Source organism: Phoxinus phoxinus, assembly GCF_949152265.1.
Source record: "Phoxinus phoxinus genome assembly, chromosome: 23".
Classification (NCBI taxonomy): Eukaryota; Metazoa; Chordata; class Actinopteri; order Cypriniformes; family Leuciscidae; genus Phoxinus; species Phoxinus phoxinus.
In genome coordinates, this window is record NC_136898.1 from 26,712,368 (window position 1) to 26,729,933 (window position 17,566).

At 49.4% G+C, this 17,566-nt stretch overlaps 1 protein-coding gene across 1 annotated transcript; it reads left to right on the forward strand.

The window, feature by feature from the left end:
• Nucleotides 1–2,893: 2,893 nt before the first annotated feature.
• On the forward strand, nucleotides 2,894–10,678 carry cUnh5orf63 (chromosome Un C5orf63 homolog). Its single transcript, XM_079600327.1, has 4 exons — nucleotides 2,894–2,984; nucleotides 3,859–3,932; nucleotides 10,260–10,316; nucleotides 10,461–10,678. The coding sequence occupies exons 2-4, from the start codon at nucleotides 3,861–3,863 to the stop codon at nucleotides 10,629–10,631; spliced, it is 300 nt and encodes a 99-aa protein (XP_079456453.1). The 5' UTR covers nucleotides 2,894–2,984; nucleotides 3,859–3,860; the 3' UTR covers nucleotides 10,632–10,678.
• The last annotated feature ends 6,888 nt before the right edge of the window (nucleotides 10,679–17,566 follow it).

The window sequence follows — 17,566 nt, forward strand, 5'->3', positions numbered from 1 at the left end:
TGATATCAAGAATAGACATTTCAACTAGTGACAACTGAATTCTTGATATCAAAAATAAAGGTTTTTACTAGTAAGAATTGTATTTCTGATATGTGAAATTGGAATTTCTACTAGTAAGAAATCAATTCTTGATATCAACAATTGATTTTGAATGGCAGCCTATGGTGACATTTCACTAGTGAAAATACAATTACAGATATCAAGAATTAAATTCTTGATATCAAAAATTAAATTCTTGATATCTAGAATTAACATTTTAACTAGTAAAAATGTAATTGTTGATATCAAGAATTAGCATTTTTACTAGTGGAAATGTAATTCCTGATATCAAAAATGGCCATTGTTACTAGTATAAATCTAATTCCTGATATCAATAACTATAATTTTAACTAGTGAAAATGTAATTGTTGATATCAAGAATTCATATCCTGGAAATGAATAAAAGCTAAAACGGCTTGCCATACATCTCATACACATCTCACACACATCTCATACACATCTCATACACATCTCATACACATCTCATACACATCTCATCCACATCTCATACACATCTCATACACATCTCATACACATCTCACACACATCTCATCCACTTCTCATACACATCTCATACACATCTCATACACATCTCATCCACATCTCATCCACATCTCATACACATCTCATCCACATCTCATCCACATCTCATACACATCTCACACACATCTCATACACATCTCATACACATCTCATACACATCTCATACACATCTCATCCACATCTCATACACATCTCATACACATCTCATACACATCTCACACACATCTCATCCACTTCTCATACACATCTCATACACATCTCATACACATCTCATCCACATCTCATCCACATCTCATACACATCTCATCCACATCTCATCCACATCTCATCCACATCTCATACACATCTCATTCACATCTCATCCACATCTCATACACATCTCACACACATCTCATACACATCTCATACACATCTCATCTACATCTCATACACATCTCATACACATCTCATACACATCTCATACACATCTCATCCACATCTCATCTACATCTCATACACATCTCATACACATCTCATACACATCTCATACACATCTCATCCACATCTCATACACATCTCATACACATCTCACACACATCTCATACACATCTCATACACATCTCATCTACATCTCATACACATCTCATCCACATCTCATCCACATCTCATACACATCTCATACACATCTCACACACATCTCATACACATCTCATACACCTCATACACATCTCATACACATCTCATACACATCTCATACACATCTCATTCACATCTCATACACATCTCATTCACATCTCACACACATCTCATACACATCTCATACACATCTCATACACATCTCACACACATCTCATACACTTCTCATACACATCTCATACACATCTCATACACATCTCATCCACATCTCATCCACATCTCACACACATCTCATACACATCTCATACACATCTCATTCACATCTCATACACATCTCATCTACATCTCATACACATCTCATACACATCTCATCCACATCTCATCCACATCTCATACACATCTCACACACATCTCATCCACATCTCATACACATCTCACACACATCTCATACACATCTCATACACATCTCATACACATCTCATTCACATCTCATACACATCTCATTCACATCTCATACACATCTCATACACATCTCACACACATCTCATACACATCTCATACACATCTCATACACATCTCATACACATCTCATTCACATCTCATACACATCTCATCTACATCTCATACACATCTCATACACATCTCATACACATCTCATACACATCTCATACACATCTCATACACATCTCACACACATCTCATACACATCTCATACACATCTCATACACATCTCATCCACATCTCATACACATCTCACACACATCTCATACACATCTCACACACATCTCATTCACATCTCATACACATCTCATCTACATCTCATAATCATCTCATACACATCTCATACACATCTCATACACATCTCATACACATCTCACACACATCTCATACACATCTCATCTACATCTCATACACATCTCATACACATCTCATACACATCTCATACACATCTCATACACATCTCACACACATCTCATACACATCTCATCTACATCTCATACACATCTCATACACATCGCAACCAATATCTTCTATGTTATAACATATTATGACAACGTGTTGTGCATTTTGCACGTAATGACTTATGATATGAACTAATGCATAAGGTTGTGTGTGTGGGGGGGGGGGGACTATTCAACAGAGACACATTATAATGTTTTGATCAACATGACATAGGCAGCTGATAATGTAGGAAACCGCAGAGAATTGCACATAATCATTTGCATGGATGCACCAAAGCATTTGCAACTTGTTCAAAGAAATGAGAAACTGCTTTTTTGATGTGCACAAGTGATAATGATGTGAAGATTGAACAGTTAGTTTTCAGAATATCAATTCTGATCTGAGAAATGTACCAAAGCGACTGAGAAAAACTGTAATAAATGCTGTAGGCTATAAGTGCAGTTCATTATTAGTTCATAACTAATGTAGTTAATTAATGTTACCCAATGAACCTTATTGTAAAGTGTTACTACCACTTATTGGAACTGACAAAATGTAAAATGTGTACCTTGAATGCAATGTAAGTCGCTTTGGATAAAAGCGTCTGCCAAATGCATAAAAAATGTTTAAAAAAATATATATATATTGTTTTGTCCGTACTACTGAGAAAAACTGTGACAGGTTTTTTTTTTTTTTTTTTTGTCGCCTCACACTCCAAAACCAGTAGGTGGCGATGCGCGCCCTCAGCTGGTGTGACAACCGCCGATAATCGAAGAAGAAGAAGAAGAAGAAGAAGAAGAAGAAGGAGAAGGAGAAGGACACACTGGGCAGTTTATGTTCTGTCGGTGAGAGGTTGTGAATAGCTGAGCTGTCAGATGATAATAAAAACAACAACAATCTAGCGTAAACTCTTATAATTCCATAAGGAGAATGACGGACAGTGTTTATTTACATAACCCGCTGCTTAATCATCGGCTGGTCAGATCTGCGTGACCCGTACCAACACTTAATAACCTCAGAAACATTCAAACAACTGAAATAAAAACAAACAGTCGTGTTTCACAACATTATATCTAGTCTATTTAAAATGTTTAATAAACTATTAACAGCTTTGGCATAACCGAAACAATTAAAAAACAAAATTCATGAAACAGCAAGAATTAAAAAGAAAGATGCAGAAATGAGTAACACTTTACAATAAGCTCACTCACAATGAGTATTATTATATTTTTACCAGACTCATTAAGCAAGCTATATTAATAGTTTACAGTGTATTGACTGTAATGTCAGTTGTAACATTAGTCAATACACTGTAAACTAATTTGATCTAAAAACTATGTATTAGTAAATGTTGGGATTACTATTAACATTAATACATGCTGTAAAAGTATTGCTACTTGTTAGTTCATGTTAACTAATATTAATAAACTAAGCCTTATATATTAAGTTTTACCCAGAAATCTGAGGGCTTGTTTTGTGCTTTCAGAAATTGTAATTAACCCTATAATGACCTGCATACAATGACATGAAAACACAGAAAGCATGTGTTAACACTGATTATGAATACTCTACATGCTGGACACTCAGCATAACTCACAGATATAAGCTGGTTACAGCGGCCTCTGTGCGACTGGCCCTGGTCTCGCTTGAACTGTGTGTGACGAGGCACGATGTTCACAGTGACCTCAGGCTCATAATAACTGATGATGTCGTTCACAGTCATGCTGCTCTCCAGTGTCTTCAGACGGCTCTGCACCAGCACTCAGCGGCCCGTCCTCCTGCTCTTCACCAAGGTACAGGTGCTGTCCATCACACACACATCTCACACACACACACACATCTCACACACACACACACATCTCACACACACATCTGTCCATCACACACACATCTCACACACACACACACACACACATCTGTTCATCACGCACACATCTGTCCATCACACACGCATCTGTCCATCACGCACGCATCTGTCCATCACGCACACATCTGTCCATCACGCACACATCTGTCCATCACGCACACATCTGTCCATCACGCACACATCTCACGCACACACATCTGTCCATCACACACACATCTCACACACACATCTGTCCATCACACACACATCTCACACACACATCTGTCCATCACACACACACACACATCTCACACACACATCTGTCCATCACACACACATTTCACGCACACACATCTGTCCATCACACACGCATCTGTCCATCACGCACACATCTGTCCATCACACACACATCTGTCCATCACACACACATCTGTCCATCACACACACACACACACACACACATCTCACACACACATCTGTCCATCACACACACATTTCACGCACACACATCTGTCCATCACGCACACATCTGTCCATCACGCACACATCTGTCCATCACGCACGCATCTGTCCATCACACACACATTTCACGCACACACATCTGTCCATCACACACACATCTGTCCATCACACACGCATCTGTCCATCGCACACACATCTGTCCATCACACACGCATCTGTCCATCACGCACGCATCTGTCCATCACGCACACATCTGTCCATCACGCACACATCTGTCCATCACACACACATCTGTCCATCACGCACACATCTGTCCATCACACACACATCTGTCCATCACACACGCATCTGTCCATCACGCACACATCTGTCCATCACGCACACATCTGTCCATCACGCACACATCTGTCCATCACGGACACATCTGTCCATCACGCACACATCTGTCCATCACGCACGCATCTGTCCATCACGCACGCATCTGTCCATCACGCACACATCTGTCCATCACGCACGCATCTGTCCATCACGCACGCATCTGTCCATCACGCACACATCTGTCTATCACGCACACATCTGTCCATCACGCACACATCTGTCCATCACACACACATCTGTCCATCACGCACGCATCTGTCCATCACGCACACATCTGTCTATCACGCACACATCTGTCCATCACGCACACATCTGTCCATCACACACACATCTGTCCATCACACACACATCTGTCCATCACGCACGCATCTGTCCATCACGCACACATCTGTCCATCACGCACACATCTGTCTATCACGCACACATCTGTCCATCACGCACACATCTGTCCATCACACACGCATCTGTCCATCACACACACATCTGTCCATCACACACGCATCTGTCCATCACGCACGCATCTGTCCATCACGCACACATCTGTCCATCACACACGCATCTGTCCATCACACACGCATCTGTCCATCACGCACGCATCTGTCCATCACGCACGCATCTGTCCATCACGCACGCATCTGTCCATCACACACACATCTGTCCATCACACACGCATCTGTCCATCACGCACGCATCTGTCCATCACACACACATCTGTCCATCACGCACACATCTGTCCATCACACACACATTTCACGCACACACATCTGTCCATCACACACGCATCTGTCCATCACACACGCATCTGTCCATCACGCACGCATCTGTCCATCACACACACATCTGTCCATCACGCACGCATCTGTCCATCACACACACATTTCACGCACACACATCTGTCCATCACACACGCATCTGTCCATCACACACGCATCTGTCCATCACGCACACATCTGTCCATCACACACACATCTGTCCATCACACACGCATCTGTCCATCACGCACACATCTGTCCATCACTCACACATTTGTCCATCACGCACGCATCTGTCCATCACACACACATCTGTCCATCACGCACACATCTGTCCATCACACACGCATCTGTCCATCACGCACGCATCTGTCCATCACACACACATCTGTCCATCACGCACACATCTGTCCATCACACACGCATCTGTCCATCACACACACATCTGTCCATCACACACGCATCTGTCCATCACACACACATCTGTCCATCACACACGCATCTGTCCATCATGCACACATCTGTCCATCACGCACACATCTGTCCATCACACACGCATCTGTCCATCACACACACATCTGTCCATCACACACACATCTGTCCATCACGCACACATCTGTCCATCACACACGCATCTGTCCATCACACACACATCTGTCCATCACGCACGCATCTGTCCATCACGCACACATCTGTCCATCACGCACGCATCTGTCCATCACGCACACATCTGTCCATCACGCACACATCTGTCCATCACACACACATCTGTCCATCACGCACGCATCTGTCCATCATGCACACATCTGTCCATCACGCACGCATCTGTCCATCACACACGCATCTGTCCATCACACACGCATCTGTCCATCACACACGCATCTGTCCATCACACACGCATCTGTCCATCACACACGCATCTGTCCATCACGCACACATCTGTCCATCACACACGCATCTGTCCATCACACACGCATCTGTCCATCACACACGCATCTGTCCATCACGCACGCATCTGTCCATCACGCACGCATCTGTCCATCACTCACACATCTGTCCATCACACACGCATCTGTCCATCACGCACACATCTGTCCACACACGCATCTGTCCATCACGCACGCATCTGTCCATCACTCACACATCTGTCCATCACACACGCATCTGTCCATCACACACACATCTGTCCATCACGCACGCATCTGTCCATCACGCACACATCTGTCCATCACGCACGCATCTGTCCATCACCCACGCATCTGTCCATCACTCACACATCTGTCCATCACACACGCATCTATCCATCACACACTCATCTGTCCAACTGCGCAGAATCGGGTCGTGCGTTAATACTGTGCAGAATCGGGTCCCGCGTTCGCTACTGCGTAGAATCGGGTCCCGCGTTCGCTACTGCACAAGATCAGGTCCCGCGTTACTACTGTGCAGAATCGGATCCCGCGTTCGCTACTGCGCAGAATCGGGTCGTGCGGTACTACTGCGCAGAATCGGTTCGTGCGTTACAACTGCGCAGAATCGGGTCGCGCGTTCGCTACTGCGCAGAATCGGATCGTGCGTTCGCTACTGCGCAGAATCGGGTCGCGCGTTCGCTACTGCGTAGAATCGGGTCGCGCGTTCGCTACTGCGTAGAATCGGGTCGCGCGTTCGCTACTGCGCAGAATCGGATCGTGCGTTCGCTACTGTGCAGAATCGGATCGTGCGTTCGCTACTGCGTAGAATCGGGTCGCGCGTTCGCTACTGCGCAGAATCGGGTCGCGCGTTCGCTACTGCGCAGAATCGGATCGTGCGTTCGCTACTGCGCAGAATCGGGACCCGAATCGGGTCGTGCGTTCGCTACTGTGCAGAATCGGGTCGTGCGTTCGCTACTGCGCAGAATCGGGTCGTGCGTTACTACTGCGCAGAATCGGGTCGTGCGTTCGCTACTGCGCAGAATCGGATCGTGCGTTCGCTACTGCGCAGAATCGGGTCGTGCGTTCGCTACTGCGCAGAATCGGGTCGCGCGTTCGCTACTGTGCAGAATCGGATCGTGCGTTCGCTACTGCGTAGAATCGGGTCGCGCGTTCGCTACTGCGCAGAATCGGATCGTGCGTTCGCTACTGCGCAGAATCGGGTCGTGCGTTCGCTACTGCGCAGAATCGGGTCGTGCGTTCGCTACTGCGCAGAATCGGGTCGCGCGTTCGCTACTGCGCAGAATCGGATCGTGCGTTCGCTACTGTGCAGAATCGGATCGTGCGTTCGCTACTGCGTAGAATCGGGTCGCGCGTTCGCTACTGCGCAGAATCGGTTCGCGCGTTCGCTACTGCGCAGAATCGGATCGTGCGTTCGCTACTGTGCAGAATCGGATCGTGCGTTCGCTACTGCGTAGAATCGGGTCGCGCGTTCGCTACTGCGCAGAATCGGGTCGCGTGTTCGCTACTGCGCAGAATCGGGTCGAATCAGGGTCCCATGTTCGCTACTGCGCAGAATCGGGTCGCGCGTTCGCTACTGCGCAGAATCGGGTCGCGCGTTCGCTACTGCGCAGAATCGGGTCGCGCGTTCGCTACTGCGTAGAATCGGGTCGTGCGTTCGCTACTGCGCAGAATCGGGTCGCGCGCTCGCTACTGCGCAGAATCGGGTCGTGCGTTCGCTACTGCGCAGAATCGGGTCCCGCGTTCGCTACTGGGTAGAATCGGGTCCCGCGTTCGCTACTGCGCAGAATCAGGTCCCGCGTTCGCTACTGCGCAGAATCGGGTCCCGCATTCGCTACTGCGTAGAATCGGGTTGTGCGTTCGCTACAGCGCAGAATCGGGTCGTGCGTTCGCTACAGCGCAGAATCGGGTCGTGGGTTTGCTACTGCGCAGAATCGGGTCGTGCGTTCGCTACAGCGCAGAATCGGGTCGTGCGTTTGCTACTGCGTAGAATCGGGTCGTGCGTTCGCTACTGCGCAGAATCGGGTCGTGCGTTCGCTACTGCGCAGAATCGGGTCCCGCATTCGCTACTGCGTAGAATCGGGTCGTGCGTTACTACTGCGCAGAATCAGGTCCCGCGTTCGCTACTGCGCAGAATCGGGTCCCGCATTCGCTACTGCGTAGAATCGGGTCGTGCGTTCGCTACAGCGCAGAATCGGGTCGTGCGTTTGCTACTGCGTAGAATCGGGTCGTGCGTTCGCTACTGCGCAGAATCGGGTCGTACGTTACTACTGCGGATCACACACGCATCTGTGTCGTGTTCGACACAGATGTGGACAGATGTGTGCGTGATGGACAGATGTGTGCGTGATGGACAGATGTGTGCGTGTGTGATGCGTGATGCGTCACAGTAGCGTGTTCGCTACTGCGCAGAATCGGGTCGTGCGTTCGCTACTGCGCAGAATCGGGTCGTGCGTTCGCTACTGCGCAGAATCGGGTCGTGCGTTACTACTGCGCAGAATCGGGTCCCGCATTCGCTACTGCGCAGAATCAGGGTCCCATGTTCGCTACTGCGCAGAATCGGGTCGCGCGTTCGCTACTGCGCAGAATCGGGTCGTGCGTTCGCTACTGCGTAGAATCGGGTCGTGCGTTCGCTACTGCGCAGAATCGGGTCGCGCGCTCGCTACTGCGCAGAATCGGGTCGTGCGTTCGCTACTGCGCAAAATCGGGTCCCGCGTTCGCTACTGGGTAGAATCGGGTCCCGCGTTCGCTACTGCGCAGAATCAGGTCCCGCGTTCGCTACTGCGCAGAATCGGGTCCCGCATTCGCTACTGCGTAGAATCGGGTTGTGCGTTCGCTACAGCGCAGAATCGGGTCGTGCGTTCGCTACAGCGCAGAATCGGGTCGTGCGTTTGCTACTGCGCAGAATCGGGTCGTGCGTTCGCTACAGCGCAGAATCGGGTCGTGCGTTTGCTACTGCGTAGAATCGGGTCGTGCGTTCGCTACTGCGCAGAATCGGGTCCCGCATTCGCTACTGCGTAGAATCGGGTCGTGCGTTCGCTACAGCGCAGAATCGGGTCGTGCGTTTGCTACTGCGTAGAATCGTGTCGTGCGTTCGCTACTGCGCAGAACCGGGTCGTGCGTTCGCTACTGCGCAGAATCGGGTCGTGCGTTACTACTGCGGATCACACACGCATCTGTGTCGTGTTCGACACAGATGTGGACAGATGTGTGCGTGATGGACAGATGTGTGCGTGATGGACAGATGTGTGCGTGTGTGATGCGTCACAGTAGCGTGTTCGCTACTGCGCAGAATCGGGTCGTGCGTTCGCTACTGCGCAGAATCGGGTCGTGCGTTCGCTACTGCGCAGAATCGGGTCGTGCGTTCGCTACTGCGCAGAATCGGGTCGTGCGTTCGCTACTGCGCAGAATCGGGTCCCGCATTCGCTACTGCGCAGAATCGGGTCGTGCGTTACTACTGCGCAGAATCGGGTCCCACATTCGGTACTGCGTAGAATCGGGTCGTGCGTTCGCTACTGCGCAGAATTGGGTCGCGCGTTCGCTACTGCGCAGAATCAGGTCCCAAATCTGCACAAGATGTCAGTGCCATATTAGGACTCTCACCAGTGGAAGAGAGTGAAGGAGCGTCGTCTATCTTTTTTTAGTCTATGGGTAAAACTTGTTAGCAACATGTTAAAACATGCTAGTTATTAGTCTTCCAATAAGTTCACTCACACATGCAAGACGTGACGTGATCAGATCTCTGTCTGTGTACAGGACCCGTGTCCTCTGTGTGACGAAGCGAAAGCAGCCCTCGAGCCGTATACACACCGGGTAAGACTGTCTAGTGTGTGTGTGTGTGTGTGTGTGTCACTCACTCTGTTCACACTGCCCTGGTGTTCCTCTGCTCTCCTCTGTATAATGTGTGTGTGTGTGTGTGTGTGTGTGTGTGTGTGTGTGTGTGTGTGTGTGGTCCAGGTCCAGCTGCAGGAGGTGGACATCACTCTCCCGGAGAACAGAGTCTGGTTCGACAGGTACAGATATCACATCCCCGTATTTCATTTAAATGGACAGTTTTTGATGATGCACCGTGTGAACGCAACACTCCTGGAAAAGCGCCTGGATGAAGCCACTACAACTGGACAATAATATGTGGAGATGTTATGCAGTTCATTCAAATAAAGTTTTTGACATTAGTAGTACCTCTCTGATTGTAAAATGCCTTTGGGTGCCACACTTTGGACGGCTGTGTCCTAGTAAGGCTGGATATCCCGACTGCCTCGTCATCAAGAGTTTGTCAGTGGGTGTGGGGAGTTTATTGGATGGCTGTGGTTTGCTATTGGCTGATCTCATGTGAGTGACAGGTTATAGCCCCGCCCTCGTCATCAGAGAAGAGAAGAGATGCTGCAAGAGGAAGTTCTTCTGACTGAAGATTACAGAGCACATGAATTTTAAATAAATCATTTATAAGAAACAGTCACCATGAAATCAAATTTGACAATTCTTATTTTTTATTGAATATTGCTGTAATTTGAGAGGTTTAGATAGAGGGGTTTAAGTGAAAAACCTGAAGAAAAAATCTGCAACAACGTGAACTTTAGATGTGTTTGATCATACTTATGCAAACAATCGAGGAGAGTTTCCACATGAAAGACACGACAGCTTCATTTCAAACAGGATGAACTAAATTTAAATTGAATGTGGAGGATTTTAACTGTGACAGGACAGTTTAAACAGTGACAGGACACACAGATCTAAGACACAGAGCTGTCCGGTATGTTGAAGTTATGATGAAGTAGTGTCCCAAAGCTGGTCTACTCTTCTGCTACACACTCAAAAGTGTACTTTTCTTCACAAAAACACTACATACTTTTAGGGCAGAGGTGTATAATCCTGTTGGAGATCTGCCTTCCTGCAGAGTTCAGCTCCATTTCCATCCCTGATCAAACACACCTGAAGCAGCGGATGAAGATCTCCGGGAGCAGTGCGGGTGTGGGATCAGGACAGGTAGATCTCCAGGAGCAGTGCAGGTGTGTGGGATCAGGACAGGTAGATCTCCAGGAGCAGTGCAGGTGTGTGGGATCAGGACAGGTAGATCTCCAGGAGCAGTGCAGGTGTGTGGGATCAGGGCAGGTAGATCTCCAGGAGCAGTGCAGGTGTGTGGGATCAGGGCAGGTAGATCTCCAGGAGTAGAGCAGGTGTGTGTGATCAGGACGGGTAGATCTCCAGGAGCAGTGCGGGTGTGTGGGATCAGGACAGGTAGATCTCCAGGAGCAGTCCGGGTGTGTGTGATCAGGACTGGTAGATCTCCAGGAGCAGTGCAGGTATGTGGGATCAGGACAGGTAGATCTCCAGGAGCAGTGCAGGTGTGTGGGATCAAAACAGGTAGATCTCCAGGAGCAGTGCGGGTGTGTGGGACCAGGACAGATAGATCTCCAGGAGCAGTGCGGGTGTGTGGGATCAGGACAGGTAGATCTCCAGGAGCAGTGCAGGTGTGTGGGATCAGGACAGGTAGATCTCCAGGAGCAGTGCAGGTGTGTGGGATCAGGACAGGTAGATCTCCAGGAGCAGTGCAGGTGTGTGGGACCAGGACAGGTTGATCTCCAGGAGCAGTGCAGGTGTGTGGGACCAGGACAGGTAGATATCCAGGAGCAGTGCGGGTGTGTTAGATCAGGACAGGTAGATGTCTAGGAACAGAACAGGTGTGTGGGATCAGGACAGGTAGATCTCCAGGAGCAGTGCAGGTGTGTGGGATCAGGACAGATAGATATCAAGGAGCAGTGCAGGTGTGTGGGATAAGGACAGGTAGATGTCCAGGAACAGAACAGGTGTGTGGGATCAGGACAGGTAGATCTTCAGGAGCAGTGTGGGATCAGGACAGGTAGATCTCCAGGAGCAGTGCGGGTGTGTGGGATCAGGACAGGTAGATCTCCAGGAGCAGTGCGGGTGTGTGGAATCAGGACAGGTAGATCTCCAGGAGCAGTGCGGATGTGTGGGATCAGGACAGGTAGATCTCCAGGAGCAGTGCAGGTGTGTGAGATCAGGACAGGTAGATCTCCAGGAGCAGTGCAGGTGTGTGGGATCAGGACAGGTAGATTAGGTTTAGACAGGTAGATCTCCAGGAGCAGGGCAGGTGTGTGGGATCAGGACAGGTAGATATCCAGGAGCAGTGCGGGTGTGTGGGATCAGGACAGGTAGATGTCCAGGAACAGAACAGGTGTGTGGGATCAGGACAGGTAGATCTCCAGGAGCAGTGTGGGATCAGGACAGGTAGATCTCCAAGAGCAGTGCGGGTGTGTGGGATCAGGACAGGTAGATCTCCAGGAGCAGTGCAGATGTGTGAGATCAGGACAGGTAGATCTCCAGGAACAGTGTGGGATCAGGACAGGTAGATCTCCAGGAGCAGTGCAGGTGTGTGGGATCAGGACAGGTAGATCTCCAGGAACCGAACAGGTAGATCTCCAGGAGCAGTGCAAATGTGTGGGATCAGGACAGGTAGATCTCCAGGAACCAAACAGGTAGATCTCCAGGAGCAGTGAAGGTATGTGGGATCAGGACAGGTAGATTAGGTTTAGACAGGTAGATCTCCAGGAGCAGTGCAGGTGTGTGGGATCAGGACAGGTAGATCTCCAGGAGCAGTGCAGGTGTGTGGGATCAGGACAAGTAGATCTCCAGGAGCAGTGCGGGTGTGTGGGATCAGGACAGGTAGATCTCCAGGAGCAGTGCAGGTGTGTGGGATCAGGACAGGTAGATCTCCAGGAGCAATGCAGGTGTGTGGGATCAGGACAGGTAGATCTCCTGGAGCAGTACGGGTGTGTGGGATCAGGACAGGTAGATCTCCAGGAGCAATGCAGGTGTGTGGGATCAGGACAGGTAGATCTCCAGGAGCAGTGCGGGTGTGTGGGATCAGGACAGGTAGATCTCCAGGAGCAGTGCCGGTGTGTAGGATCAGGACAGGTAGATCACCAGGAGCAGTGCGGATGTGTGGGATCATGACAAGTAGATCTCCAGGAGCAGTGCGGGTGTGTGGGATCAGGACAGGTAGATCTCCAGGAGCTGTGCGGGTGTGTGGGATCAGGACAGGTAGATCTCCAGGAGCTGTGCGGGTGTGTGGGATCAGGACAGGTAGATCTCCAGGAACCGAACAGGTAGATCTCCAAGAGCAGTGCAAATGTGTTGGATCAGGACAGGTAAATCTCCAGGAGCAGTGCAGGTGTGTGGGATCAGGACAGGTAGATCTCCAGGAGCAGTGCAGGTGTGTGCGATCAGGAGAGGTAGATCTTCAGGAGCAGTGCGGTTGTGTGGGATCAGGACAGGTAGATCTCCAGGAGCAGTGCAGGTGTGTGGGATCAGGACAGGTAGATCTCCAGGAACCGAACAGGTAGATCTCCTGGAGCAATGCAGTTGTGTGGGATCAGGACAGGTAGATCTCCAGGAGCAGTGCCGGTGTGTAGGATCAGGACAAGTAGATCTCCAGGAGCAGTGCGGGTGTGTGGGATCAGGACAGGTAGATCTCCAGGAACCGAACAGGTAGATCTCCAGGAGCAGTGAAGGTGTGTGGGATCAGGACAGGTAGATTAGGTTTAGACAGGTAGATCTCCAGGAGGAGTGCAGGTGTGTGGGATCAGGACAGGTAGATATCCAGGAGCAGTGCAGGTGTGTGGGATCAGGACAGGTAGATATCCAGGAGCAGTGCGGGTGTGTGGGATCAGGACAGGTAGATGTCAAGGAACAGAACAGGTGTGTGGGATCAGGACAGGTAGATCTCCAGGAGCAGTGCAGGTGTGTGGAATCAGGACAGGTAGATCTCCAGGAGCAGTGCGGGTGTATGGGATCAGGACAGGTAGATCTCCAGGAGCTGTGTGGGTGTGTGGGATCAGGACAGGTAGATCTCCAGGAACCGAACAGGTAGATCTCCAGGAGCAGTGCAAATGTGTGGGATCAGGACAGGTAGATCTCCAGGAGCAGTGCAGGTGTGTGGGATCAGAACAGCTAGATCTCCTGGAGCAGTGCGGGTGTGTGGGATCAGGACAGGTAGATCTCCAGGAGCAGTGCGGGTGTGTGGGATCAGGACAGGTAGATCTCCAGGAGCAGTGCAGGTGTGTGAGATCAGAACAGGTAGATCTCCAGGAGCAGTGCCGGTGTGTGGGATCAGGACAGGTAGATCTCCAGGAGCAGTGCAGGTGTGTGGGATCAGGACAGGTAGATATCCAGGAGCAGTGCGGGTGTGTGGGATCAGGACAGGGAGATCACCAGGAGATGTGCGGGTGTGTGGGATCAGGTCAGGTAGATCTCCAGGAGCAGTGCAGGTGTGTGGGATCAGGACAGGTAGATCTCCAGGAGCAGTGAGGGATCAGGACAGGTAGATCTCCAGGAGCAGTGCAGGTGTGTGGGATCAGGACAGGTAGATCTCCAGGAGCAGTGCAGGTGTGTGGGATCAGGACAGGTAGAATCTAGGAGCAGTGAGGGATCAGGACAGGTAGATCTCCAGGAGTAGTGCGGGTGTGTGGGATCAGGACAGGTAGATCTCCAGGAACCGAACAGGTAGATCTCCAGGAGCAGTGAAGGTGTGTGGGATCAGGACAGGTAGATTAGGTTTAGACAGGTAGATCTCCAGGAGCAGTGCAGGTGTGTGGGATCAGGAGAGGTAGATCTCCAGGAGCAGTGCAGGTGTGTGGGATCTAGACAAGTAGATCTCCAGGAGCAGTGCAGGTGTGTGGGATCTGGACAAGTAGATCTCCAGGAGCAGTGCAGGTGTGTGGGATCAGGAAAGGTAGATCTCCAGGAGCAGTGCGGGTGTGTGGGATCAGGACAGGTAGATCTCCAGGAGCAGTGCGGGTGTGTGGGATCAGGACAGGTAGATCTCCAGGAGCAATGCGGGTGTGTGGGATCAGGACAGGTAGATCTCCAGGAGCAATGCAGGTGTGTGGGATCAGGACAGGTAGATCTCCAGGAGCAGTGCGGGTGTGTGGGATCAGGACAGGTAGATCTCCAGGAGCAATGCAGGTGTGTGGGATCAGGACAGGTAGATATCCAGGAGTAGTACGGGTGTGTGGGATCAGGACAGGTAGATGTCCAGGAACAGAACAGGTGTGTGGGATCAGGACAGTTAGATCTCCAGGAGCAGTGTGGGATCAGGACAGGTAGATCTCCAGGAGCAGTGCGGGTGTGTGGGATCAGGACAGGTAGATCTCGAGGAGCAGTGCAGGTGTGTGGCATCAGGACAGGTAGATCTCCAGGAGCAGTGCAGGTGTGTGGGATCAGGACAGCTAGATATCCAGGAGCAGTGCGGGTGTGTGGGATCAGGACAGGTAGATCTCCAGGAGCAGTGCGGGTGTGTGGGATCAGGACAGGTAGATCTCGGGGAGCAGTGCAGGTGTGTGAGATCAGGACAGGTAGATCTCCAGGAGCAATTCAGGTGTTTGGGATCAGGACAGGTAGATCTCCAGGAGCAGTGTAGGTGTGTGGGATCAGGACAGGTAGATCTCCAGGAGCAGTGCGGGTGTGTGGGATCAGGACAGGTAGATCTCCAGGAGCAGTGTAGGTGTGTGGGATCAGGTCAGGTAGATCTCCAGGAGCAGTGCAGGTGTGTGGGATCAGGATAGGTAGATCTCCAGGAGCAGTGAGGGATCAGGACAGGTAGATCTCCAGGAGCAGTGCAGGTGTGTGGGATCAGGTCAGGTAGATCTCCAGAAGCAGTGCAGGTGTGTGGGATCAGGACAGGTAGATTTCCAGGAGCAGTGAGGGATCAGGACAGGTAGATCTCCAGGAACCGAACAGGTAGATCTCCAGGAGCAGTGAAGGTGTGTGGGATCAGGACAGGTAGATTAGGTTTAGACAGGTAGATCTCCAGGAGCAGTGCAGGTGTGTCAAGTCAAGTCACCTTTATTTATATAGCGCTTTTTACAATACAGATTGTATCAAAGCAGCTTCACAGTGATAACATGAAAATAATACAAAAAACAATTTCATCATCGTCCACCTTTAAGGCAGATCTATAATATTGTTGAATATTAAATGTCCCCAACTAAGCAAGCCAGAAGGCAAGGCAACAGCGGCAAGGAACCAAAACTCCATCAGGTGACAGAATGGAGAAAAAATCCTTGGGAGAACCCAGGCTCAGTCGGGGGCCAATTCTCCTCTGGCCAATGAGTGAACAGTGTATGATTATGATTCAGGAGCATTACAGGTCAGAAGTTCAGAATGAATCAGAGTGGAGAGGAGGAGAGACTGGTTGACACTTCAGGTCAGCGTCGTCGTCGTGTCCTGGCGCTGGTCCTTCATCAGATCTGGATCCGGCCTGGTTCCGGTGGACAGCGGTAAACATCGGGATAGACAGAGAGACTATTATTAGCGTAGACGCCATCCTTCTTATGATGTACCAAGTACATCAGGATTTACGTGAAGTGTTCCCGGTCCCTGCTGTTCTAAACTATGCAGGCTAACATTGAGTTATATAAGTCTATAATGTGTTATGTGTATGCTAGGCCGAAGAGATGTGTTTTTAGTCTAGATTTGAACTGACAGAGTGTGTCTGCTTCCCGGACAATGGTAGGAAGACTGTTCCAAAGTTTTGGTGCTAAGTAGGAAAAGGATCTACCGCCAGCAGTCGATTTTGATATTCTAGGTATTATTAACTGGCCGGAATTTTGAGATCGCAGTAGACGTGAAGGACTATAATGTGTTAAGAGCACGCTCAAGTACTGCGGAGCTAAACCATTTAGTGCTTTGTAAGTGATCAGCAATATTTTAAAATTTATACGATGTTTAATAGGCAGCCAATGCAGTGTTGACAGAACGGGACTAATATGGTCATACTTCCTGGTTCTAGTAAGAACTCGAGCTGCTGCGTTTTGAACTAGCTGTAGTTTGTTTATTAAGCGTGCAGGGCAACCACCCAGTAGAGCATTACAATAATCTAGCCTTGAGGTCATAAACGCATGAACTAATTGTTCTGCATTATTCATTGAGAGCATATGATGTAATTTAGATATATTTCTAAGATGGAAGAAAGCGGTTTTACAGATACTAGACACATGACTTTCAAATTAAAAATTGGTATCAAAGAGCACACCCAGGTTCCT

What these genes read in the sequence shown, in the direction of transcription:
- cUnh5orf63 (XM_079600327.1), top strand. Translation starts at nt 3,861, where the DNA reads ATGCTGCTCTCCAGTGTCTTCAGACGGCTCTGCACCAGCACTCAGCGG. An exon ending in TCCTCCTGCTCTTCACCAAG is followed by an intron (nt 3,933 to 10,259) that starts GTACAGGTGCTG and finishes GTCTGTGTACAG; the next exon opens with GACCCGTGTCCTCTGTGTGA. An exon ending in TCGAGCCGTATACACACCGG is followed by an intron (nt 10,317 to 10,460) that starts GTAAGACTGTCT and finishes TGTGTGGTCCAG; the next exon opens with GTCCAGCTGCAGGAGGTGGA.